Consider the following 26,074-nt stretch of genomic DNA (forward strand, 5'->3'; position numbering starts at 1 on the left):
GTCTGATGTATTTGAGCATGAGTACAATGCTGAAATCCTCTGTGCATTCTCAATTAATAGTGCAATACATTTTTATTGTTTGATGAAGGTTCATTTCATTCTCAAGATCCAAACGAACACCACAGGTAAGGCTGTTATGCAGAAGCCCCTCCCAAACCACAGAGCAACTCATTCACAAAACTGCTCTGAACAGATCCGTACCTGTGTTGTGGTTTAACCCGGCAGGCAGCTGAACACCACACAGGCATTCGCTCCCTCCTCCCTAGAGTGGGATAGGGAAAGTTAAACTCGAGGTTTACCAATGCCCAGTCAGTCCCCGAGCAGTAGGCAGACAGCCCCCAGCCAACTCCCCCCCAGTTTTATTGCTGAGCATGATGTCACATGGTGTGGGATATCCCTTTGGTCATAGAATCATAGAATCATAGAATAGATTGGGTTGGAAAAGACCTCCAAGATCATCAAGTCCAACCCCTGATCCAACTCCAATTACTATATCATGGCACTAAGGGCCATGTCCAATCTCTTTTTAAAAACCTCCAGGGATGGTGAATCCACCACCTCTCTGGGCAGGCCGTTCCAATGCCTGATCACCCTCTCTGTAAAGAATTTCTTCCTAACATCTAACCTAAACTTCCCCTGGCAGAGCTTGAGCCCATGTCCCCTTGTCCTGTTGTTGGTTGCCTGGGAGAAGAGACCAACCCCCACCTGGCTATAACTTCCCTTCAGGTAGTTGAAGAGAGTGATGAGGTCACCTCTAAGCCTTCTCTTCTCTAGACTAAACAACCCCAGCTCCCTCAGCCTCTCCTCATAGTTCTTGTACTCAAGTCCCTTCACCAGCCTGGTTGCTCTTCTCTGGACCCGCTCCAGCACCTCAATATCCTTCCTGAACTGAGGGGCCCAGAGCTGAACACAATACTCAAGGTGCGGCCTCACCAACGCAGAGTACAGGGGAAGGATCACTTCCCTGCTCCTGCTGGCCACACTGTTCTTGATGCAGGCCAGGATGCCATTGGCCTTCTTGGCCACCTGGGCACACTGCTGGCTCATGTTCAGCTTCCTGTCAATCAGAACCCCCAGGTCCCTTTCCACCTGGCTGCTCTCCAGCCACTCTGTCCCCAGCCTGTAGCGCTGCAGGGGGTTGTTGTGGCCAAAGTGCAGGACCCGGCACTTGGCCTTGTTGAACTTCATCCCGCTGGTGTCAGCTGTCCAGGGTGTCCAACTTCCTGTCCCCACCATCTTCTCCTTTGCAGGGCAGCACAAAAAACTAGAAAATCCTTGACTTAGTGTAGACACTGCCCAGAAACAACTAAGGCATCGTGTTATCAATGTTTTTCTCATCCTGAATACAAAATGCAGCACTATTCTAGCTTCTAAGAAGAAAATCAACTTTATCTCAGCCAAAGCCAGAAGAACTAGTTAATGCTTACAATGTCACTGTAATTGTCTTGTACATGCTGATCACCAAGACTCAACTGAAACAATTTGGATGTATTCTGACACATTGGACTCATCGTCATGTATGGTCCATGCAGCAAAGAAAGGGATCTGCACCCATCATAGAGCCATTGTGTCAGAGTCTACATGCACACTCTTCTGTATTTCTGTGTTCAAAGCATCACACCAGCATGCAATTCAAAAGAACTGGCAGGAATTAAAATATTCATGGTCCAATTCAAAATTTCAAAATTATTTTTTATTTGAAAAGTAGTGAATATAAACCTCAAATAGCCAAAAAAACACTAGCACGCTCCCCAGCTAGTTGTTACAGTACTCGTTACAAAGACACACACTTGTAATCCGCTTTTGTTACTTGCTACCTTTTTCTTATCTTTTAAGGCTTTTTAAAACTATTTCACACCAGGTGCTTTTGAACATGAACCCAAATAAGGAGATACATTCTTCCTATTTAATGAAAGCCACTGCAGTCACTTTAGTCAAAGCCACTTTAGTCAAATGGTGATAGCAGAATACCCCACTACTGGTTATGCAACAAGCTCGGCAGAATCACAAGAAATAAATTCTCATGGAGAGAGAAAGAAGATTTAAAGTTTAAGTGAACAGGGAACCATGTGACGATCTTGAAAGCTACCATGTACCATGTGTTTTAGACTATACTTTACTGAATAAAAATGTAACAGCTTCTGGTACTGCCATTCCTCCCTGTTCAGTGCTGTGTGTTCCTGCCTCTCTGCATCACATCCTCACCTACCACGACACCATGCATGAATGGTATACAGATGAGGAAGTGGGTTGGCCTCACAAAAAAAGACTATTTTTCGGTCATTTTATTTTTAAGGCCCCCCTAAAGTAGTATTCGAAGGCTTCTCTTCAGTGGGAATACAAAGGATTGTGAATTATAAGAATCCTTCATATCACAAAAAGCCATTCTTATTAAAGTAATGTAAACAGTGAAGTAACAGCATCTTTCTATCTTAGGTTCCAAGACATGCTAACATGGACTTCCAATCACGCAGCTCAGGCTGTGCTTCTCTATTGTACATGCTGCACAAAACAGACAGCCCCTCACCACCCACCCCCTCAAAAAAAATAAAAGACCTGAAAACAAACTGCATGAAACACTGATTTCGGATTTTCAGAATCATCATATTTACACATGAGAAAAAGGATAGAAACCAGTGGCGAGAAGTCGTGTCTTGGAGGTCAGTACGTACAAGACAAGTTGCAATGATATACTGCACTTAACTGTAAGTATTACCTACTATATATTCAGAGAAGCTTTGTGAACAAGGAGAAACTGGGGTGAGAGTGGGGGGAAGGAATGCAGTAGACATATCTCAATTAAAAGCTACAAATTTCTGGTGTAACTTCTCCCTTTTGAAAAATACACCAGTGAGATCTCAGCTTCCAAATAAAACTTTCCAATGTGTGGTCTGTAAGCAGAGAATGGTAACTTTAAAACACCAACATCCTGGCAAAAGTTTATGACAAAGAATCCTGAAGGTGTTTGGCAGTACACCTTCTGGGTTAGAAAGACATTCTGTTGGAATAAAGTCAAGAGCAAATTCAAAGAATATTGTACTTGACAAAATAAAGATGACAGTTTGAACAAGAGTTGAAAGAATAGGTGGATGATTTAATTTCTGTATCATAATAAGACTGGTAGAAAGTTCTTCAGTACTAGAAATCTATTTATTCCTAATTCACTAACAAATGTCAGCCAAGTCCATCCACACCAGCAGTAGAGCCTATATCTTCCTTATCCAAATACATCTTTGAAAGCCATCTGGCAGAATACCTTTCCAAATCCACAGTGGTAGTAGGATTGTAGCCATAATGATCCAAAGAAGTATGTAAGGCTCAGAGGAAAGAAGCATTACCTAACAGATGAACTGCTGTGGTAGGGGTGGGTGTGAGGGAAGAAGACAGACAAGCACACTTGCTCCCAAAAGATTAGCTGGTCTAACAGAATGACAATGGCATCCCTTACAAACTTTTCCCCAAGGCTGGAGCTCTATTACAGGCATTTATAGGTATTTGTATATCTTGATTAAATCTTGAGAGCCATGAATTATATTTCCCAAATTTGCATGGAGTGTTCTGAACCTTAAGGGCAAATCCCTCTTGTACAAGGGATTTTATAATAAGCAAACACAGGATCTCCTTAGAGAGCATAAGGCTACCAGGTTTACTTTATTTCTTCTTTGGTTAGTTTACTGTAGAAATAAAATGCTGGGTTTGGCATTGCTGCCAATGTATTAAAATGACCATCCTGAACCCTAGAGGCAAGTAGGTTTCTTGGCAGGTAGAGAAAAGGTTCTCAGATCCATGGCTTTTCTTACATTTCCATTAGCCATCTAGCCCATCAGTATAAAAGTCAAAACCAAAAAATATTTGAGCTCAAGAAATCTGTTAACATTAGATACTTGCAGATAAGTAACCATTAATCTTTTATTTGATGAAAGCCAGCAAAAAAATGCTCCAAGACACTACTTATGAAATTTAACCATGTAGAGCTTGCTATCATTCACAGGTTATATCAAGCAACCTGCCCTTTAAACAGCAGACACTAACATGGCTTTCCATTAACCTATTTTTGTTTATTATTCTACATCTAACTGCTCCCCAAACAGTTTCACTGCTGTTGAACTACACAGCCATTTCTCCAGGACCTCTTTTTGGCCCTGCAAGCTGTCAAACAGCTCTGGTCAAAGCCTAAGACAAGATTGTATTTTATTCAGGAAGCTGAAACTCCTTTGAAAGAGAACAAAACCAGAGTAACATGATACAGGTACAAGATGATCATGATGGCAAAACTTCTTAGGGCTCAGGTAGAAACAAATGCTCTGTGACCATCACTTTCTCATTTTTGTCTCTTTTGCCAGACTTCTGTGGAAGATATATCTGCAGTCAGTTCCATCTTAACCATATATACAGACCCACATTCTTCCAGAACAGAATCCATCAGGTACAACAAGTATCTAGGACCCTGTTTTGAAAAGCAGGTCATGCTCCTCAGAAGAGAGTACAGTTAAATGTCTTCTCACCCAAAACAAAAACTGTAGGGGAAAACTGCCTTTAAAGCAAAAATGGCAAGAACATCACACAGCAAATATCCTATGCCTAAGGAAAAGTTGCACAATAAGTTGTGATATGACAACATAAGCAGCTATTCTACACTCCCTTCCATCTATACAGGTATTCACCATTGGCAGTGAAATAGAATAAACTACTCAACACTATAATTATTCTAAGCAAACACAGTTTTCAGACAGGAAAAACAACATGAAGTTGCAAATTCAGTCCCTGGTTGAGGTCTTAGGAACATTTTTTCATTAATGTCTCAGCTCCTTGTATCCACAAACAAAAAAGAACCATGCTAAAGAATAATTTTTAAAAAACCAACACTTGCAGAACATTCTCCTGGTTATTTCTTGGAACATACTCTGCTTTACCAACACAGATTTCATCTTACAGAAGACTGCTGGAAGCTCCAGATAAAGTACTCTCTTTTCTCTGGAACATTTAAATATCAAAAATTTCTAGGGCATGTGGGAAGGGATCCACTGGTTTCCTCTGAGGAATAGCAATCCCTCTCATTAGAATTTGAAATATCCATTCTGAATATCTTATTATCCTTCTAACAGCCAAAACTTACTGGGAAGTAAGAAGAAGAAAATAAGAACAACTTTCAGACACCAGAACGCTTCCAAACCAACAAAATTTCTCATCTCTGCCCCTTATTTTTCAGGTAGGAAAACAACAGTCATCATCCTCTAATAAGAGGATGCCACAGAAAAAATATCTCTAAGAAGCCATCTACTGCTGTGCAACTTTCCATTAACCGCAGTAGTTTATGGAGTTCTCAAGCATGTTGTGACAAAGTCTCCAAAACTGTAGCCGTACAGAGCTGCAGCAAGGCAAGGAGCTCTGACATGGTTCTGTAAAAACACAATATCATTATTTCCAAGAGGAGTTCAGATCTGGGAGCAAAAAGTGCTTGTGCAATGCTGAACTTAGGCTAAATCAAAGCACTTCCGTGCTTCTACCATACTCACAAAATTACACACTGAAAAATCACCTGATCCAGCTACATATAACTCAGATTCAATGTAAGGCTCAAGTACAACCCTTAGAGGTCATGCAAAACTCTGCATTGTGGAATACTTGTTAAGAAAGGCATCACATGAGTGCACAGAACAAGGTCACATCTCTTCAAACCATTCCAAAGCTTCCTCTGACACCCATAATGTCCAAATGTTTCTATTATTTAAGCTAGCACATACACATCCACCCCTGTGTCAAATATTTATACTCACCACTAACTCCTTGGTAGCTAATCTGCTCTCTCTGAAAATGTCCCCTTCACAGTTTCCAGAGATGCTCCTCACACTCTTCGCTCAATGCAATCTCTAAACCTGATCACGACTAAGGAAGCATTACATGGATGCTGCACAGGGGAGCTATGGCATCTTCCCAGTTCCCACAGTGAAAAAGGCAGAGATCCATGAGGGCTGACTCACACCTTGTTAAAGGAGGGAAGAGGAAGAGCCCAGGAGCAGCCGATGGCCAAGAGGCCCCTGCCAGCTACTCACTGGTTGAATCTCAGTTACCATTCCTCTCATCTTTGGCCACAGCTAGGGGGTTGGAAAGACTAATGAAAAAACAACAGGGAATGGCCAACATACAAGCCATAAATACATACATAAGAGGCTCCATAAGCCCAAGCATTTGTGCCCCTTCCTGCAAGCCTCTGAACATCTCTGGTAGCTTGGGAGTAATTCCTGTTCCAACACGCTGAGCTGGAAGCTACTGCTGCCAGCTAGCTCCACATAAGAAAGGTGTTTCCGGCAGTCTTGCTGCGAAGACCCTGACGCCAGGTTAACAATTTGACTATGCCCCAAAATATTCAGGCTCTGAGAGCAAGACAAAAATTATCTTAAATAATTTTTCTTCATTTTCTTGTCACCCAAGGAAAAGAGCTGACAAAAGCTTTCTGCAACTACAAAAGAGATACCAAACTGCAATGCTGTAACTATCCCCAGCTTGTCACAATTGCAATAACTTCCAAGCTTTGTGAAAGACATGATGAAGGAAATTAGTAAAGGGGAAGGGAAGATATAGGTGCTATTTTCCCCCTGTAATATTTGCAATACTCAATTTATTTCTGCATTGAGATTTGAAGTGCCTTCCTCCCCAGTTCTCTCTAGTTCATGCATATCTAATACTTGAAATTTGGATCAGCTCTCACATATGAAATTCAAAGTGTGAAAAACTCAGTGCAGCCCCAGAAAAGACAAATGGAGGGACAGATGCTCCAAAGCAAAAAAAAAAAAAAAAAAGAACACCACCCCACCCCACCAAAAACACCTTGACATAAGGGACAGTTCACCCCAGGACATCATTTGTGAGTATTTTAGAACTTAATCTGCTTTTTCTCCCAACAAATTCTATGAGATTCTCTATGTATTTGGAGGGCAGAAGAGAAGGCAGGTAAAAATGTAAGGACATATTCTATAAGAACAGTGCTAAAAGCTGTCTTAATTTCCATCCTAACCCATGAAGAAACCTAAGATTAAATGCAAGTCCTGTTAAGTATCATTAATTTCACTAATGATACTTAGAGACCTCAGGAAAGCAATCAAAGTCTTTTTAATGACATTTGGTTACTACCTGGCAAAATCACAGGCAGGACCAGAGATACCACAAGACCTTGAGAATTAATTAAGGCAACACTTCACTAATTGAAATTCAGAAGCACCAGAAACTATTTTTTCCACCCAAAAAAATGTCTTTGAGAACTGAAAATACAGTACCTCTCACTTCCCAACGCAGAGACACTGAAACCTGTTTTTAATCGCATCAGTTCCTTCCCACACACAAACATCAAGTAAACTCGACAACGCTATGTACTTGCTATAGCTAAATATACTGGCAATATACAAGTACCTAATTTGAAACCCTGCGAACACACGTTCGGAAAAGATGGCAGTTTGCTAGGCTTTTATGTAACGCAAATTGAAATAGAAGAAACAGCACCTGCCATTTTCTTCAATTAGCATTCCGTTCGGCTATTACCAACTTAATTTTCTGTAAGACAACCGCGGCGCTTCCGAAGCAATCTCACGAACTTATCAGTCGCAACTGACAGGTACCAAGAATTCCCTCGGACAGAACAGCAGTGGTTTCAGCCGCCCCGGGGCTGGGCGAAGCCCCTTCCCCGGCTCTCTGCGGTGACAGCGGGTCGGGGCGCGCCCAGCCCGCCCGGCGCTCGCCGAGCAGAGCGCGGCCCTCGCACGCGGTACCAGCGCGCTCCCGCTGCCCGCAAGCCGAGCCATCCCGCGGCGATGGGGCGAGGCTCGGCCGGCCGCAGCCGCCACCGCAGCGGACAGCGACGAGGCCGCCCAGGCAGCCCCGGGCGTGCAGCAGCGGCTTCCCCGCCGCCCCCTGCGCCCGCAGCCAGGGGAGGGGCGGCCGCCACCATCTTGTCAGCCCGGGCACAAAGGCAGAGCGAGAAACCCCCCGCCCCCGGCACCGAGCCGGGCGCCCCCCGCCCCGACTCACCTCCAGGCGCAGGGAGGCACCGCAGCCCCGCAGGAACTCGCGGATGTTGCTCAGGCACTCGCCCTCCGTCCGCGGCTCCGGGTACACCTGCAAGAGAAGAGGCGGGCGGCTCAGCGCGGGGATAGGAGGGGACGGCACCGCACCAGCGTCCCCCGCCCCGCCGCTCCCCTCACCTCCCGCTCCTTCCGTAGGCGGCAGCGCTGATCGCTCCCACTGGAGGGGTTGAACCGGGAAGTAAACACGGAGCACAGGAAATGGCGTGCGAGGGCGGGGGGCGGCGGGCAGGAGCAGGGGTGCCCCGGCCAGACGCGGTCGCTGGCGGCTCTGCCCCGGTGGGGCGGGCGGAGGGAGGGAGGGAGATGCTCAGCCCTGCCCGGCCCCGCCCCGGCTGCGGGCGGGGACCCGCCGTGGGAGCGCCCCCGGGCCTCATCGCCCTGCGTTTCTTAATTTGCTAAATGGTGATACACAGAGCCCGGTGCCGTGACGGGTTTGGCTGCAGGGCAAGGCGGCTGCACGGGGATATCCCGGGGACAGCCCTTCCTCGGGACGAGAAGTGGTCGCGCACAGGGGACAAGGCGCACGCTGCGGGTGGCCCGTGTCGTCCGTGAGGCTGCCGGTGCCCTCCTTGTTCTGGTGCCGGTCCACCATTAGGTATCGGTTTTCTAACTAGGAAATACATGAAAAATGCCCCGAAGACCTCTGTGGAAAAATATTAGCACCTGGAGTTAATAATTACCAATTCCAGGGTCTGATGTTAACGAGCTTCGTTTATCTGTAGTTTATTACACAGCCCCTTCCTACCCCAGAAGAAAAGCAATTTCACAAAGACGAAAACCTTCACTGAACCTAAGAGAGTTTTTGGCAACGCAGACGTGCTCTCTGCAGCTTCAGCTCAACCTCTACCCTGACAGTCAAGGGTAGCACGAAGAGCAGCCAGCCCCAAATGCTTCAGGGGCATGGCTTCACCTCCCATAGCTTCACTCCAATTCTTTGTGCACATAAGCATCGTTTCACAATAAATTCACTGATTTCTATGAAATAGTTCAGCAAATAAATCATTGCTGAAACTGATGTGCAGTGAAGCTGCAGCCCTGGACACCTTATTCTGTTGGAAGGCGAAAGCCTTTCCAAGTGCCCTGGAAAAGTCGCTGGAAGCCAAGGTGTTGCAACACGCAGCATCATGACCTTTGATTATTACAGTCAGAGGAAGTTTTGTTAAATGCACATGTATGTCAAGGCTACAAAATCTCACAATATAATCCACCTGCATAGCAGTGGAAACTTCACACAAAGTCGACTCCAAACATATATCAAGCTGAATCCAACGCAGTGCTTTCCCATACGTTTATATGATATCAAAGATACCTCTGACCCCACAATACCACAAAAATTAACAGATGCAACAGCATGACAGGGTCAACCTGGTATAAAGAAATTTAAAACACAAGTCACTATAATTTTCTAAATGCAAAATTCAGGTGAGTTTTAAATCAAAGCCGCTATTTTGTAATACAAGGAATTTGATAACAATACAAGTTGAAGAATTTTTCTTTCCTTAAGCAAGAGCACACATACACACACCCTCCAAACTCCTCAAATTATCTGGTACTATAACAAACCACCATGGGTTAAGAATAAGCCTTTTACCATACTATAATGCAAATGGAATGCCAAAGAAGTCCTATGCAAGTACAACAGCCTTGAAAGACAAATTCAGGAAATTTGATGGATACAAGAAGTGAGAGAACCCTCCTGAAAACATCATGAGTTTCATCAGTCTTGCTTGATATACTTTTTGATTACTCTATTCATTTACTTCTTAATTCTACTAAGAAATCTCAAGCTCAGTCTCTCATGCCAACATCCCTTGTTAAAATAGAATCCTGAGAATTCTTTCAGTTTTTCTACGTTGATGCTTCTAGTATGCTCTTTCCTACATACTCTTAATATTTACATAAGAATTATATAGTTGCAATTTAAAACTGTTTTTTCTTAAACTATTTGCCTAATAACTGGGGTTTATCTACCTTTATAGCTATTACTTCCTCATCTCTTTTTTTGTACCCCATTTTCTTTTTTTTCTACTTTGTTTATCAAGGCCTCTTTTCATTCTGAGAAACCCTAGCATTACTTCTGCTCTCCAAACACGAATAACCCCTGGTAAGAAATCACAGTAAACCTACATTTCTCTTAAAAGAAACAAATGTCTTGTCTCATAACATAATCCACATTAAAACAAAATGTATGTGGCAAAGACTCCAACATGTTAAGCTCCATAACTCTAAGAAACCCAGATATATGGACTACCAACTCATAAGAGGCTGCATATAGTTCATAAGAGACTGCACAATACCTGGAAAGAGGCCAAAAAAATAAAAAGGGGGGAATGTAAGGGGAGACATGATTAGAGTAAGGAAAGCATTTCCTATTAAAGATTAAAGAAACAACAAAGAAAACCCAAACCCTTCAAATTGCTCTATGTCAGGTCTGGAAATTCAAAATACATGCCAAATACACATCTAAGACCTTAACCCTACCAGCTCTCTAATGCATGTTTCCAGTTAAAAATCATCTTCCCTCAAAACAAATAAGTTACAGTAAATCTTTAGAAATGCTATTTCTTCCCTCACAAAACAAGGGAAAAGACTTTGGGGCAATAAAAGAAGAAGGCTATGTCTTCTCAGCTCTGTGGCTGCAGTGGCATTTTTATCCAACAGAAGACAGAAGCATATGGATAAGGAATTTAAAAATATCTTAGCATTTGCATCCTGCTAGAACTTTTAAGTGTTAATGATGCCATAAAAAGAAGCAAACCCATTATTTACCTGGGAAATCTTAATGTGAGTCTGGCAACCTTTTCCTACAGACAGCTGAGAAACACAGTAAGGGACCTGAAAAACAAACTCAGCATCCCACAGAATGTTCAAGTGCAGTTATGTGGGCCAAGCCTGTGTTAAAATCACACATGGAATATCCTTTACATACAGTTACAGGAAGCTCAGGAGCACAACCTCTCTCTCACAGATCACATTTATAGCCTCACAGGGTATTCAAAATGTAACAGACATCATGCAAGTGGGCCACAGGCAGGTAAGTCCTAGACTGCGTGAAAGACACCAAATACACTCAATGAAGAAAAAATAAACAAAATAAAAGTAGGGTCATACTCCAAAATTACTTAGCTTATTAAAAATTAGATTGCATATACATAAAGCAAATGAAATGGTTACATATTTTCCTCTCCAGCATTTGCTTCATCCTCTTGCTTTCACAGATCAACAATGTTAGTTCATTAATGGGGGTTGTCTTCTTCTTATATGTGTATACAGCTCCTAGTACAAAGAGACCTCAGTGTCCAACTGGAACCTCTATGTGCTCTAGTAATACAAATAAAAAAGGTTAATGGTAATTAGAAAAGACAAGGATTCCAGAGGGGCACGACGGATTCTTAATTAGGGACCAGGGTGCCACGGTGGAATCCAAGGAGACAAGTGGAAGGTAATACACAGAGAAGCCACAGTTTAAACCACTTCTTTGTTGTTCAGGGACAGGTTCTGATTAAGATTTAATCTCTCAGGGAGGAGTTCTGGAAATCTCAGCTAGTTCAATGAGGACACTTATGTGATGCACTGCAGATATCAAGGAACAGAGTACATTTTCCACCATCCAGAAAAGGTGGAGAACAATATGCAATGCAAATTGATGGTACCTAGCTAAATGTTACATCCTTTTTAATCAGTTTAAATCTATGGTTTTAATTAACAACAACAAAATAATAAAAAAGAGCAATGCAGAGACAGGTAGCGTAATGAAAAGGTGTGACAGGGATGGTCTTAAAAAAATGAAAAAGGCTACCATTAGTTCATTTGGACAGGGAAATTATATTAGGAAAATATGCAAGGAATGTGTAGAATAATGAGTTTAAAAAGAAAAAAATTCTTTGACTGTAATGAGTAAACATGAGAAATTAATAAATGTATATGTATGAGAAATTAGCTGTTTACTTGCATTTATCTGCAGAACAAGTTGACAAAATGGGTCAAAGGAAGAGAGGTGTATGAGGTCTTAAATATAAACTGGAATCTACCAAGAGGACAATAGGAAGAGACTGAATGACAGCAGGGTTATTACATACAAATTAAATCAATCATTTATCTAGCACAACATATAATATGTACATGGTTTACTATGTGAGTTAGAAGACTGTCTCAGTTACTAGAAAGCAAAAACTAATGGGGAACACAACAGCTAGCTACAAACTAGTAGGAATGTCCAGCAGACACTTAAAAATGTCCTGTTCAGCAGTATGGCTGCTCAAGTCTGAAGTTCAAAGACTCAGCCCTCAAGTACGGATACCAGGGGAAATCCTGCACTGTAAAGAGTATTGCAGAAGAATGCAATCCCAAAGGGAAGAGTTGTAGGGACTGATTGATGAGGATATTGTCCTTTGCCACCACATGATGGACCATTCTTCCCTCATCCTATTCGTCCTGCCTGGAGCCTTTTACACCAGATCCCCCTCTCAGCATGAAACAGTTTTATCTCCAGGTTTCAAAACACCTTGGACACATAAAGCATTACCACAATCTAACCAGTAAAAATACTGTAAATGAACAACACAGCAAAGATAACAAAAGGGTCCTATTGATCACATTCAGTCCCACAGCAGCTGTGCTTTGCTTCCAGCCTCTTTGATTGGTCAAGGGCAACTGATCTTCCAACACAGCACAGTGATGAAGAGACAAACACGTCCTGCACAAGTGCTGCAGGCTAGGGTTTGTTGCCAGGATTCGCGTTCAGGGGAAAAAACGAGATTAAAAACATTATGACGAGGAAGCCAGGCCATTTTCATACTAGCCTGGGTGGTGAAGCTGCAACTGTCCATTAGTTCCTGCAGGTTCTTTCCCTCCCCACCGCTCCCAGCTGTGTTACCTTCTGCTTGCACCTGCACCCGTGCCTAGCACGGTCCATCCCTTGCAGCATTTAGGTATCCTGCTCTGTCCCAGAACACCTGCTTTCACAAATCACACCCAGCAGGGATGGAAAGAGTGGCTACATAGTTACACATGAGGACATCCCCTGCTTCTCGAGGAAGCATCTATTGCTAGGGACCAACCAGAGGGGAAGCACTCCCTCCACAGTCAGTAAATAGAGTTGAGCTCAGAGGACTTGCAGATGGAGCCCCACGCTCCTCTCAGCACAATAGGAAGCACAGCTGCACTTTAAAGGATCGCAAAGCTCTCTGCAGTTGCCCAAACACTTCAAGAATTGCACTTTGTACTGATGGCACATGAGCAGGATACTATAATTAAACTAAAAACACAGATCAGGATTCTCAGAAAGCCACAGTTTTGTTTTAAAATGAGATGTCTTGATAGAGCAACAGATCTTACTATGATGCTGTCTCTGTGGTACTATAGCTCTTTAGTACTGACTCTTCCCAACCTATAAAACCTGCTGCCTACAAACTTTTCAATAATAATCCCCACAGCAGTCACCATGGTATAGACAGCAGTATTTTGGCTTGAGGGAAGGCATGCTCTGAAAGCACAGCAGCGGGCATCCAGGTAGATAGTAAGAGCTAGATCCAGTAGACGACTGAAGCTCCTATAAGCCATGTACTAAGGTGCCCAAATTTTACATTCCCAGGATTCACCTAGGCTCTGCACACAGTACAAAGGGGAAGGCTGGTGCCTTAAAATATGCCCTAAAATTCTTATATGCTGAGAAGGATACAGGACCACAAAGCTAACCAAGACAGAGCAGATGGCAAAAGCAAGAGTGCACGTATGTTCTTGACCCCATCCAGCACTTTAACAAAATAAGACTTCTTCTTAGTATCCCAAACTCCAGTCATCTCCTGGACTCCAAGAGTCCTTTAAGTGTCTTTTGAAGAACTCAAGAGTGCATCCTCTCTGAGAAGTGACACATGCCCATTTTTGATGAAATAATACAGCATAGAGGTTCCCAAACCTCTTGCTTGGACACCACTACTGGTGGCAGCCACAGCAGCAGCTCTTAGATCCCACTGCCTTGCTGCAAAGCCATCAGCACAGCTAACTCAACATCTGACACTCCTCTGCTGCACATCCTACATCCCCACACCAGTCCCTGTACTCTGTCCTTCCATCTGTCCCACTTCAGATCACCCTCCACCATCTTCCAATCCCACATTTTAGCCCTACTCTTCTACCACACAGGCTTACCCCACCACCTTTTCTTTACTGCCCGAGTGGACCACACCAACTCATAAGCCACAGCTCAGTGCTCCCTCAACTTCCACCTTGCTATGGTATCTGAAACAAGGAGCAGTTCTAGTTGACCAAAGACTCCTCCAGCTCTTCTGATTTCTTCCCCTACACACATGCAGAAATGCTTGTCTGCCTGACCAGCCTTCATTAACAGTGACCTACATTCAAACACACACATGTTCTGCTTTAGCTGCTTCAGTCCTTTATTGGAAATAGCCCTCAAAACCTAAGTTCAGATAAGTTTGCAAAGGAAATGTAGAGTTTGGTTGTGGCAGCCTTTATAAACTGGACCTTGGAGTCTTACACAACAACTAGAGCAACTTTTTCCCTTTCATCTGCCCCGTGAAAATTATACTGTAAAACTGATACAGCTGTTTGAGCTCATCCTTTCTGATATGCATCTGTATTAAACAATGTTCAGGAAAATAGCAGGTTCTTTGCCGTGGAAGTACAGTACTTTTGTCATTTCTCTTGGACCCTGCTTAAATCCCCATCAAATCCATAGTCTTCAACCAGCAGCAGGAAAGGTTCAGGTGGACATCAGGAGGAATTTCTTCACAGAAAGGGTGATTAAACATTGGAATGGATTGCCCAGGGAGGTGGTGGCATCATTGTCCCTGAAGGTGTTTAAGAAAAGACTGGATGTGGCACTTAGTGACATGGTCTAGTTGACATGGTGGTGTCTGCTCAAAGCTTGGACTTGATGATCTCAGAGGTCTTCTCCAAAGTAACTGATTCTGTGATTCTGTGAAAGTCTATAAACTGACTCGTAGGAGGCAGGTACTCAACCAAGCTCTAAGATACACACAAGTAAGTTAAGGGCACCAGGACAATCTGTACAGAACTTTTGTTTTCTCAAGTTTCTATTATATTTTTATATTTCACACAAAAAAACTATGTTAACGGCTTTTAAGAAACTGAGAATGCCACACACATAAAGCTTACAAGACTGGCAGCTGCCCCTGCAAATGCAATCAGGGTCCACTTGCAGGTCCACACTGTGACCTGAACTAGGCAAGAGTCCTACTGGAATACATGCACAGGACTGTGCCTGAAGGATATATACACATAAGAGAGTCTAGTTCCAGCTGCAGGAGTAACCTGCTTTCCCATGTTTCCTAAATACTGAGAACTAATATTCCTAATTCCTGTGGGTTTACTTATTGTTTTACTATTTTAAAGAAAAAGAAGAAATCAGTTAGCATGCAACTAGTCATCAACACCACGCAGCATCATCAGGCTGCAGAGCTCCAGGGTGCCAGCATTAGGTGTCCACAGGAAGACGTATTTCCCTGAAGTCAGTGAGTCGAAAAAGCCCAGTGAAGTGCTGCTCCAAGTGTGGGCTTGGCAAGAACTGAACTGAAGAGATTCTCCTGTGAAGGGAGGCTGGTGGGGAGGGATTTTTCACCCCTTCTCACATAAACCCTGCAGCATTTCTTGTGGAGCACTGCTGTTTTGGTGCAGCGCAAGCTCAGGCTTCAGGAGTCCAATCACTCAGGGTTTGTTTACACTGGGAGAGCTCTGCTGCTAGATATGCTGGCATCGCTCCTCAGTGTGGATGTAACATATGCCAGAGAGGGAATTCCTCTGCCAGTCTAACAGTACCACTTCCCCCAGTAACATTAACAAAGCCAACAAAAGCACTTCTGTCAGCACAGCTGCACCAGTGGAGGGGGTATATGATTTTTACTGCTTATCCCGCTGCCTCTCTCCGTGAAAATATTCCATAGGACTACCAAAGCCCTACAGTGAGGATCCTCTCCTGGGCAAGCTGCCAACATCATCCAACAGCACTCACTGCAGAGCAGGAAAATGGAGATCTGAATGAAACGCTTGTAGATGTGAGCAGTGTTTCGCAGGCCAGGAGGGGACAGGGGACTCTGCCCACTGGGTGCCAAAGATCCATGAAAAGAAGCAGCATGACAGAAACTTCTTGCAGATGAAGCTGGTCACCCCTCCTCAACTCCTCACCACAATGAGAGTGGTGAGGCACTGGAACTGGTTGCCCAGAGAGGTTATGGATGCCCCATCCCTGGAAGCATTCAAGACCATGTTGGACAGGACTTTTGAGCAACCTGATCTAGTGGAAGGTGTCCCTGCCCACCACAGGGATGTTGGAGCTCGATAATCTTTAAGGACCCTTCCGACACAAACGGTTCTATCACTCTCTGACTCTGGTGGTGGGTGATGGCAGCAACCGCATAATACTGAGAGATGTGGAGAGAAAATGGCTTTGCTCTATGCAGCGAAGTGAGGGAGAGCACAGAAGTGTCACACTGGCTGAGGATCAGGAAGCAAAGCTCAGCCAGCCAAGGTGCAAGACTGACACTGCCTCCATGCTGCCAGCTCACAGTATTGTTGCAAGCCCTGCCATGCTTGAAATGTTTTAAGGTTCCAACTCTTCAAATCACAGACACTGTGTAATAACTAATTACAACTGTTACTTAAGGATGATTTATATCGAATGACCCTCAGTTGTTCAAAACCAAATTTTAAGAATATATATGTATACATTACGTATATAAATACGTATTATGTGTGTATATATATACAAATACACTTATATACATATACAATTTGCAAACTTCAGTTTTGAAGGCAGACTTCTAGTTTGATTAAGGCTTGAATTACAGTCTTATTTCAGCTGAACGATGTGGTGCCCTCAGCCACTAGCACGCAGTAGTAAACAGAGTGAAGTGTGTTGGTGGCATCCCCACTGTTCTTCCTTTTCTCCACACAGACACAGCATTTGGATAATGGTCTGGATAGAGTGAGCAGGCCACTCGAGGGCCAAAGAATCACCTTTTCTGCAGTCCATATTATGCACGGACATAGAAAGAACATATCTAGAAACTGTTGAAAGGACATTAATGAGAGTAAGACCAGCAAAACTACATTATTTTTCTGTATTATCTCACAAAACAATTGAATCACCAACAGTTTCCTTAACTGTTCCCTCTTTTCAGGGTCTGGCATACCCTTATTTAACACAGTCTAGACCTTTACGCATTGACAGGATCTGATTTTCAAGGAAAAAGAAAGCAAACACAGATACAAGTCCTCTGCTTCCTCAATGCGCACAGGCATACAATATTTCTCTGGACAATATCCCAGTCACCAGAACTACAGAGCCAGTGCATAGACAGGAAAAGCACAAGCATTATCCTTCAGAACATTTGTGCATCCTTGCTCTCACAAGGCAATAAGAGTAACATGGTAAATGGCAACTCTGTAACAGGACCAAACAATCTTAAGAAGCTCCCAGCAACACTTAGGAAAACAGCATGTGTTCAGGAAAAAGGCATTCTAACAACCTTTCTTAGGATAACTTTCCCCTGGAGCTTGGCTAGCCCTTGCAATGCTTCCACTCTGGAGTAATAGCCTTTGCAGGCCCACCGGCATTCCCCAAGCATGCAGCCATGGCAGGCACAGCTGTCTGGAGCAGATTATTCTTGCCAGAAGCTCAATAATCTCCTTGGGAGGACCACTGCCAAGGGGAGAGAGCATATGCACATTAAAATGCGGATTTTGCTTCCTGCCTCCCAGGTCTAGTTGTGTGATGACCTGCTGCTGCTGCTGCAATGCAAGCTTCCACAACACCTTCCCAACAGATTTCAATGAGTAAAGGCAGGACACCCTTTGGGTTCAGCCAGGCAGACCCCAATAGCCTCACCTTTGGTTTCAGGGTCAAAACCATCCTGCCAGAAGAACTTCCAAAATGTAGGTTATGCAGGGCCAACTAGCACCTGGAAATTTCTATCTCAGGAGTACCATTTGCATCACTAGTGGGATGTTCACCACGAATTCCAAGCTCTGCTTGGGCTCCGCAGCTCACAGCCACTGTTGCACGCTCTGCAAGGGTACTGGGCTATAAAAATCATCACTTATTATTAATTCTGGCTCCAAAACACCTTCCCTCTCTTCTTCCTTTGCAACACTTGAAATACCACATTCAGGTCACACCTTGACACAACAGGAGAGAAGTACTTAGCCCCAACACATCTGTGTGAAATCAGAGACAAGTGAATGTAAATTTCCCTTTGCCTGAGCCATAGGCACACACCCTCATCACAAGGACAAGGTTGGCGAGATGGCTGCTGCACATGGCAGCCCAAACCCTCCGTCTTGGAGACTGACTCTCAGTGCTTGTGCTCATACACAGCAATTCGTTTGCCTTGTGAATTGCAAGGAGTTAATTTATTCCTAAATTACAATGCAGAACACCTCATTTAGCCAAAGACCTTTATAATTAAAAAGAGAATCATATGGATATACAAGGTACTTTAAAAGGATCTTAATTTTTGCTGGCATCAGTCCTGATACTATCCCAATTAATAACTGAATTAATGTCAACACCAGTACCCAATCCTCCGCAGGGAGAAGGAATGATGTTTCCTTCCAGCCACGCACCAGGTCTCATCCAGCAAGAGAGGGAACTGTATCTGTTTCCCCGAGGCCAGCCCCACGCTGCCCGTCTCCCACCTCAGCAATGCGGGAGCAGCAAGAGGAAGCGGCTGTGTTTTGGATCAGCCTCCCACGCACAGCAGAGCAGCTCCTGGGTTGTTCAATCCTACGCTCAGTGCAATGGCCGGGGATGGTCCATTCGACAGAGGGGGGCCAGGGCGCTGAGAGACCCAGTCGCGCATCCAGCACGCTTCCCCATCCCCTGGGTTCAAAGCACCAAACCAGCTGCTCTTGTGCCCTCCAGAAGCCCCTAACAGGAGGGGAGGGGGGGTAATGGGGTGTCAAATGGCTGCTGCATCGCATCCCCTGATGCATCTCCCTATTTCCCCAAACAAAACAAAGCTGTCCTCTAAACGATGCTTTCTGTCGAGCAGCTGACCAAAAATAAAAGTACAAACAAAACTTAATGGAGCGCGAAGCCTCATATGACAAGGAAAATTCCTGCTCCAATTCTGATCTCTGTTTACAACGTTGAAAGTGGGTCAAACTGGTCTGTGATGGAGGAATCTGTTTGGAAAATGATCTCTGTGAGGAAAAGCATCTAAGTGGCAGACAACTGCACTGCAATGCTTCCAGGGGGATCCATTCCCCTGCCATCAAAGTAACTCAATTTTACCACACAGGGTTTAAATCCTGTAACTTGAAATTATATATTTTTATTAAAATTCCTTGAATTCAGCAATTCCCTATCTTTTAAAGCAGATCAACTAAACCGGGGTGTTTCAGTACAGACTGTGCTTTAAAAAGCTAAGACATGTCTGGGTTTGGACAGGATGGGGGAAAGTTGTTGTGGTTTGTGTTGATTTTGCGATTTTTGGGTTTTTCTCATAATTGCTCTCATTTTGTTTGTTTTCTGTGTTCAGGATAAGGTTATTGAGCAGTACGGTCACACTGCCTAACCCAACTATTTTGTTTTACTCTGTCATGGTCTCTCTCAAAATGCAACGAAATGATTATGACGCTAAATGGGAAGCTCAAAAATATGAGACAGTCCATAATAAAACTACTTTTCATGGTATTTTCATTTGGACGTCTTGATATCTGGTGAATTTAATATCTGTCCTTTGCTGTTGTTCAAGATAGGAGATGACTGTAATGTAAACAAATTCAGCCAAAACTTTCTGGCAAGAAGCTCTGTACACTGTTCTGTGCACAGACGGTACACAAATACACAGCAATCTAAAGAAAGAACATACTAACCAGGCTTGAAACCCACTAATTTGTTTTTATCGACCCCAAAAAATTCTGTTCTTTGACCTTCAAATACTTGATTCCTTTTATGGTCACACAATATTTTATTAAAAATCTTCTACTAATTATTCTCAGGGTACCCAGAGGTTTTAAAAAGCACAAAACGTCAAAAAATGTATTACTGCATTCCTGCATGTATTGAATCATCTAAACTGTTTTTGAAAGAAATAAATGCATTTATAGCGACTTCTAGAAAACATCTTTTAAAAAAAACTAACTTACAAACATTCCTTCATATTTATAATTTGTATTTTTTATATTCTCTTTGGTTTTAGTTACTGTTTTGTATTTACAGAAAAATGAGCTCTGTGAGTCTTCAAAGTGTCTGCTAATGTCAGATATTTATAGAAAGTTATGATCTCGAATGATTCTAAGAACTGAATCAGTCTATTATCAAGACAAACTTTGAATCTTTTAGACTTCAAAAATGTCCAGTTTGAACGGAAGACTTTCAGGGCAAATAAGGAATAAAAGGGCTTATATTTTAAATGCACTCAGTACAAATAAAGTAACCTAATGAACAGTAGTAGCAAAAAAGACTTGGAAAAAATAGCATGATACAGGAAAAGATGTAACTTTTATATGCTTTTATTAGTAAACAAAAAAAGAATAAAGTATCATGGAAATAACTCAGACTTGTAGGTGAGAGCATGAAAGATATATACTGGCATATAATATGTATATATAGTGTGTATGTATATATATATATATACGCTATATATATATATATATATATATATATACACACCAGTATATATACTACATACATAGTATATATACCTATACTGGTATATACTATGAGGCTACGGAAAAAGAATATTCACAAAGTTATTAAGAAAAGTAAGTCTGTGAGTCTCTCAGAGGCATCTATGAATTAGAAAGTGCAATGTGAATGGTCCAAAAAAACAAGTACAGCTTCCCTCGCAAAAACAAAGATCCCCTTAAAAAAATTTTTAAGAAGGATTATTTCTCCCAGACTTACAACTAAGTCAAAGCTAGAGGAGACAAGGTCAGCAAGGACCTCCAGGGCAGCTGCCTGTTCCAGCACCCTGCTCGACACGGGACGAGCTCGGGGAGGTGGGAGGCTGCAAGGCGCCAGCGTTCCTCCTGCTCTGGCTGCCATCCCAGCCTGCACACCACCCGCTGCAAACCCCGTGCTGCCGCACCACGAGGTCCATGGTAAGTCCCACTGACAGCTCCTTGCATGCCAGGCTGGTGTCAGGGTTGGCTGTGGGGAGCTGTGCCCCTCTGCAAACCCTCCTTTGACTGAAGGGACCCCTGCCCGAACATGAGAGGTGTTCACTTCTCTGAGATGAAAAGACAGCCTTTTATTCAGTAACTGAGTTGTCCCTAATTACACTGTACACAGAAAAGCATGTTAAGTGGGAAACACTGTTCTAACACTTATTTCTGTTGTGCTTTTTTGTTTATTTTGTTTTTCAGTGGAGCCTGTTTCCCAAACTGAGTTCAGGACCCCATTTTACTAGGTTTGACATCTACAGAAGGGGAAACAGCTTTTCTGCCCCAAAGTTCAGAGCCCGAAGTCCAAGAAGTACTCAGAGAACGTGCCTGGAGCAGCACAGTGGGACAGGCTGCCAAAATCCTCCTTAGGTTTGCAGGCAAAAGAACCTGGGGGTAAGGAGGCACGGATAGAGCCTGCCAAAGCTGATGGATAGCCAGACGGAGGATCCCCACACTGAGGGGGTCCCTGCCCTCAGTCCCATGTCACATGTGTCACTGCAGATGGCAGAGCAGAACGTTTATCCACTCTGGAGCCACAGTTTGCAGCCCAGTGTACTGGACAGCAGTTTGCACTTCATGTACCACCTCTGCAAAGCCATGGGGCTTTGGAAGCAGGCACATCCTCTTCAGCTCTACTGCCCACACAGCCACTTTGGGGGAAGTGAGGACAGGGAAAGTTGGCAGCAAGGGCAGCTGTCCCAGCTAGCTCTTCTGGTCACCGTGGTGGCTCACACTGCCACCGACACACTGCCTCCATTCTCATCACCTCCATCACCCACCAAGAACACTGCCAGCTCCCGTAAGGTTTCTGTATTCACATGCCTGATTTGCTTGCAATTTTAGAGGGGCAGAAATGAGCTACTACGTTCTGTAGAACCACATCCAATCCAGAGCCAGGACCTCCACACTGTAGTCCAACACAAAATAGTAACAGTTCCAGTCGGTGGCAAACTGAAGAATCAAAGGGAGACAGCACAATCCAGTGCCCTACTGAGCTCAAGGCACTGGTTTCAACTTTGTGGGTCTGTGGATTATACAAAATAGAGCCACAAAAGGTAATAAAAGCCCATTGTCAGCAGGCTCCAAAGTGTGGAATACTTTGCCAACTGCAAAAGGTGAAAAATACGGTGTTATTTTCAAGCAAGGAGTTATCCCATCAACACAGTAGATGACCTTCATCAATCTTCTCTTCACCAGCTCAGATTGGCTCACAAGGAAAGTTTTGTCAATATGTGGGTCTCTGTGTGCACTACGTTATTGAACATCAGGTGAGACAATGGCACTGTCCCAAGTCTTGAGGCACAAATCAAAACCCTCCCCTCTAGCCGAGCTATGACGGGAATTACGTACGCACACAGAACACATAAAAGTTACCTGACAGAGTACATTTTCTTCAAACACAACGCAGAATAGAGCTGTAACGCGTTTTTTCAACCCGAAAAAAAAATGATGAGATTTTTTTTCCACGGGCTACCAAACAGTAAAAGACCCAAATCACGCTAAAACAGCCTTCAAGAAAACTAAGCATCAAACATTAAAATGTCCTTCAGAGGCTGGAAGGGATGAGCTGAATCACCTCCCAAGCGAGGTGAGGCACCGGCTATTCCAGCAGTTGCGTAGACAAGTTTACAGCCGGCTCGTGGCGCGCCAGAAAGGATTCACAACCCACTCCCCAAAATAAATGCATCTCCCGTGCACACCCAGGACTTCGATTTGGAGAGCAGAGCGGTTTTTTCTGTAAAACACTTGCAGAACCGTGGCCCTCAAGGGGAAAGCCCCTCCAGCCAAGCTGCCCGCTGCCGCTCCCCGCGCTCCCCCCGGCCCTCCCGACAGTGACCGACCCCCGCTCCGCCCCACCGCGCACCTCGCCCCCCTCCCCGGAACGGGGGGTCCTGCCTCCCGGGGGGGGCGGCGGCCGGGGCCGAGGCCGGGCCGGGGGCGGCGGGCCCGGGCGCACAAAGGGCGGCGGGGCGGGGGGCACCGGGCACTTACTTTGTCTATGGTGCCCGGGAGCAGGCGGTCGAGCAGGCGGCAGAGCACCACGCCGTCCTTCAGGGAGGACTGGAGGAAGCCCTCGGGGTCGGAGATGGTCTTTTTGGGCGACTCCAGCACGCCCAGGGCGATCAGCCACGTAACGGTCTGCTCCGCCGAATTCATGGCGATGGCGGCGGCGGGGCGGGGGTCGCGGCGCCCCGCGCCTCGCGTGGGTTTTGTGTCTCCCCGGGCGGGGGCTTCAGGCGGAGGCCGGCGCCGCCCCCATGTGAATGCAGATGACGACGCCCCGGCCCCGCCGCCACAGACACATGCAGCTGCAGTGCCGCCTCCTCCCCGCCCCCCCGCCGCCGCCGCCGCCGCCGCCGCCGCCGCCCCATGACATCACTGGCAGCGGCGGCGGGCGGGGGCAGCGCCCGCGGGGACCCGCGCCCCGCTCCGCGCCCGCTCCGCGCCCGCCCCGCACCGCGCCCCGGCCGCGGGCACGGCCGCCCCCTGGCGGGCTCGCGGCGCCTCCGCGGGCGCGCAGCGGGCGCGGCGGGAGGCGGGAGCCGGCGGGTACCGGGAGCGGTGGGGAAAAGTTGCGGGATCCCCCGGCCCCTCGTTTCCTCCTCGGTCAGCGCCGTCGCGCTGGGAACAACAACCCCCCGCAAGCCTTTAGCTCCAGGCTCGGGGCCACTGATTTCGAACCATCTACCTCTGGGAGCACCAGCAGAGAGTCCCGGCCCGAGTGGTCGTATTAAGTCGATTTTTACCTTTGCCCGTCGTTGCCCTGCGCAAGGAAACCCGTTAGGGAGCCTGGCCCAGTGGCCGAGTCGCCGGGCTCGCCCCGGTGAGCGCCGTCCCTGCCGTGCGCCTCCTGGGATGCTCCATCCCCAGTGCGCCTCCCGCCAGCGTCCGCCCGGCGTCTGCGGCACCGGTTGGGAAGCCAACCTAAACACCCAGAAGTACGGTGAAGGCTAACCTGAAACTAGGCGGTGAAAGCATTCCCGTGCTTTTTATTCTGGCAAAACTCAATCCTCAAGGCTTTGCTTGGACAGGACTCTACGAGCAATCACTATTTTTCTGTTAAGACCTGGCGTGGCCCCTCTATTGCCATCAGCCTGGAGAGGCGATGTCACCACAACCCATGCTCTACGCCTTTCCCCTCACAATCCACCTGACCCCATCAAGGGACAAAACCGCCTTCAAGGCAGTGTTAGGGTTAGGGAGGGGAGTGTTAGAAGGAATATTGCCAACCCCAAACTTGTCTCTGTGGTTCTGTTTCCATCCTTGCTTGCTACATATGCTACCATCACAGCCCCTGAGCAGCACCTCTGCTAAGTTTTTCTGACCTGGAGTCTCCTCCCAAACCACAGACCAGCCCAGAAAAACAGAAGTGCATTTGGACCGGAGATGAGATAATCTAACTCCAACATTGTCTCCTTCTAATCCATAATACATGCAGATTTTCTTAAACTCTGATGCCTGAGGTGTGATACCTCTTCCAAAATTTGTCTCTTCTTTTGTCCCTTGTTTAGTTCAGGTGACAGCATCAGAATGGCCTCTGGCAGTGTTGATGCCCACTCAAACTCAAGCAGGGTTGGATACCACAAGCTTAGCACACACAGCAATGGTCAGAAATCATTTATTACTTCAGCATCCCTGTAGGGGTTCTCCAGTAGTTTACTGAGTGAGGTAAGCAGCAAGTGGGGAGATCCCTGGCACCACTGTGCCACCACTGGCACCATGACCCATGGCACAGAAAAATGGACATGAGTTTATGAAGCTTTTATGTGAGAGAGCACATAAGCACTAAGTGTGATGTAGTCATCACATGAATAATTTGAAAAGCACACAGCTAATTACAGTAGAGAGCATGATACACAACACATTTTGGGAAAATCCAGCCAAAGGAGGCAATGTAAGTAACAATATATTACAATGCAGAATAGTGATCTTAACACAGCATAAAGGATTTCATTATAAGCAATATCTGAGTTATTGCTGAATTGATCTTCATCACTTATCTTCTCACCATTCTTCTGCACTTAAACATACACCCTTCCAGATATATATTTTGAGCAACAGCTTCCTATACAATAGTTGGCTAGCTATGAAGAACACAAACATGGCAATTCTTTGCCCTCAGAAAGCTGTGTGGATGGCCTGCCTGAAGACCTTTGAAAGAAGCTTACTACAGGTAGGGAAACAATTTCCAAATATTTAAAGGAAAAAAATGGAAATGCACAAAAGATTTAGGAGCATGCCACTCCCTTCCTGGTGTTCTTCCTTGTCAGACTTTCCCCTACAAGGTATTTACTGCAAACTACCAGAACTCTCTGCATAGCTTCCTTGTTTTATCCTTTCCTCAACTGTACCCCTACTGCAAGCTTGTAGGACAGACAGATATTTTGCATCTGCACCATCCATTTAAGTGGAACCCACAGTGGAAGTTCTGAAGTAGCATAAACAATGAAATATATAATTATTTCCAATCTGCACTCCTTCTTCATTCCGATTCTCTTCTGTCCCGACCTTGGTCCCACTTTTGCTTCAAAATCACAAACTGGTGACATCTTTATTCAAGCATCCATTTTGACACTGTCTAAATAATCTAAACTCTTTTTGAAGGCATCAAGAGGGAGGATTTAAACCTTCTTTTTTTGGCAAAACATTTTAAATAAAAACAAAGCTGAAAAAGTAATTTTGGTAATGACACTCATAAACAAAGGATGGATATGGAGCATGCATGAAGGTTCAGGTAACTTCCAGGTCTTAAATCTCTTTACACAAGCAATGAGATTTTTACATTTTGGGGTGGAGTATTTTGTTTTAATAATATCTGGATCCTTTTTTGAACAAGAGAGAAA

At 44.9% G+C, this 26,074-nt stretch overlaps 1 protein-coding gene across 6 annotated transcripts in view; it reads right to left on the reverse strand.

The window, feature by feature from the left end:
• The window catches only part of ARHGEF7 (Rho guanine nucleotide exchange factor 7), a 120,949-nt gene extending 97,493 nt beyond the window's left edge, over positions 1 to 23,456 (reverse strand). For 3 of the 6 annotated variants that reach the window (XR_007631128.1, XR_007631127.1, XM_050334099.1), the window contains exons 1-2: positions 23,223 to 23,456; positions 8,023 to 8,109 (exon numbers count right to left, since the gene is read on the reverse strand). Coding sequence is in view for 2 of the 6 variants with exons in the window: in XM_050334099.1 (XP_050190056.1) it covers positions 8,023 to 8,109; positions 23,223 to 23,387 (252 nt within the window). In the remaining 4 variants the exon portion in view is untranslated. Of the gene's footprint in view, positions 1 to 5,777; positions 5,834 to 8,022; positions 8,110 to 8,195; positions 8,311 to 23,222 lie in introns of those variants that run through there. The other 3 variants (XM_050334100.1, XM_050334101.1, XM_050334102.1) reach the window with 3 other exon arrangements.
• Between the last annotated feature and the right edge of the window lie 2,618 nt (positions 23,457 to 26,074).

Source organism: Myiozetetes cayanensis, unplaced genomic scaffold (genome assembly GCF_022539395.1).
Source record: "Myiozetetes cayanensis isolate MyiCay16 unplaced genomic scaffold, myiCay2020 scf5-8, whole genome shotgun sequence".
Classification (NCBI taxonomy): Eukaryota; Metazoa; Chordata; class Aves; order Passeriformes; family Tyrannidae; genus Myiozetetes; species Myiozetetes cayanensis.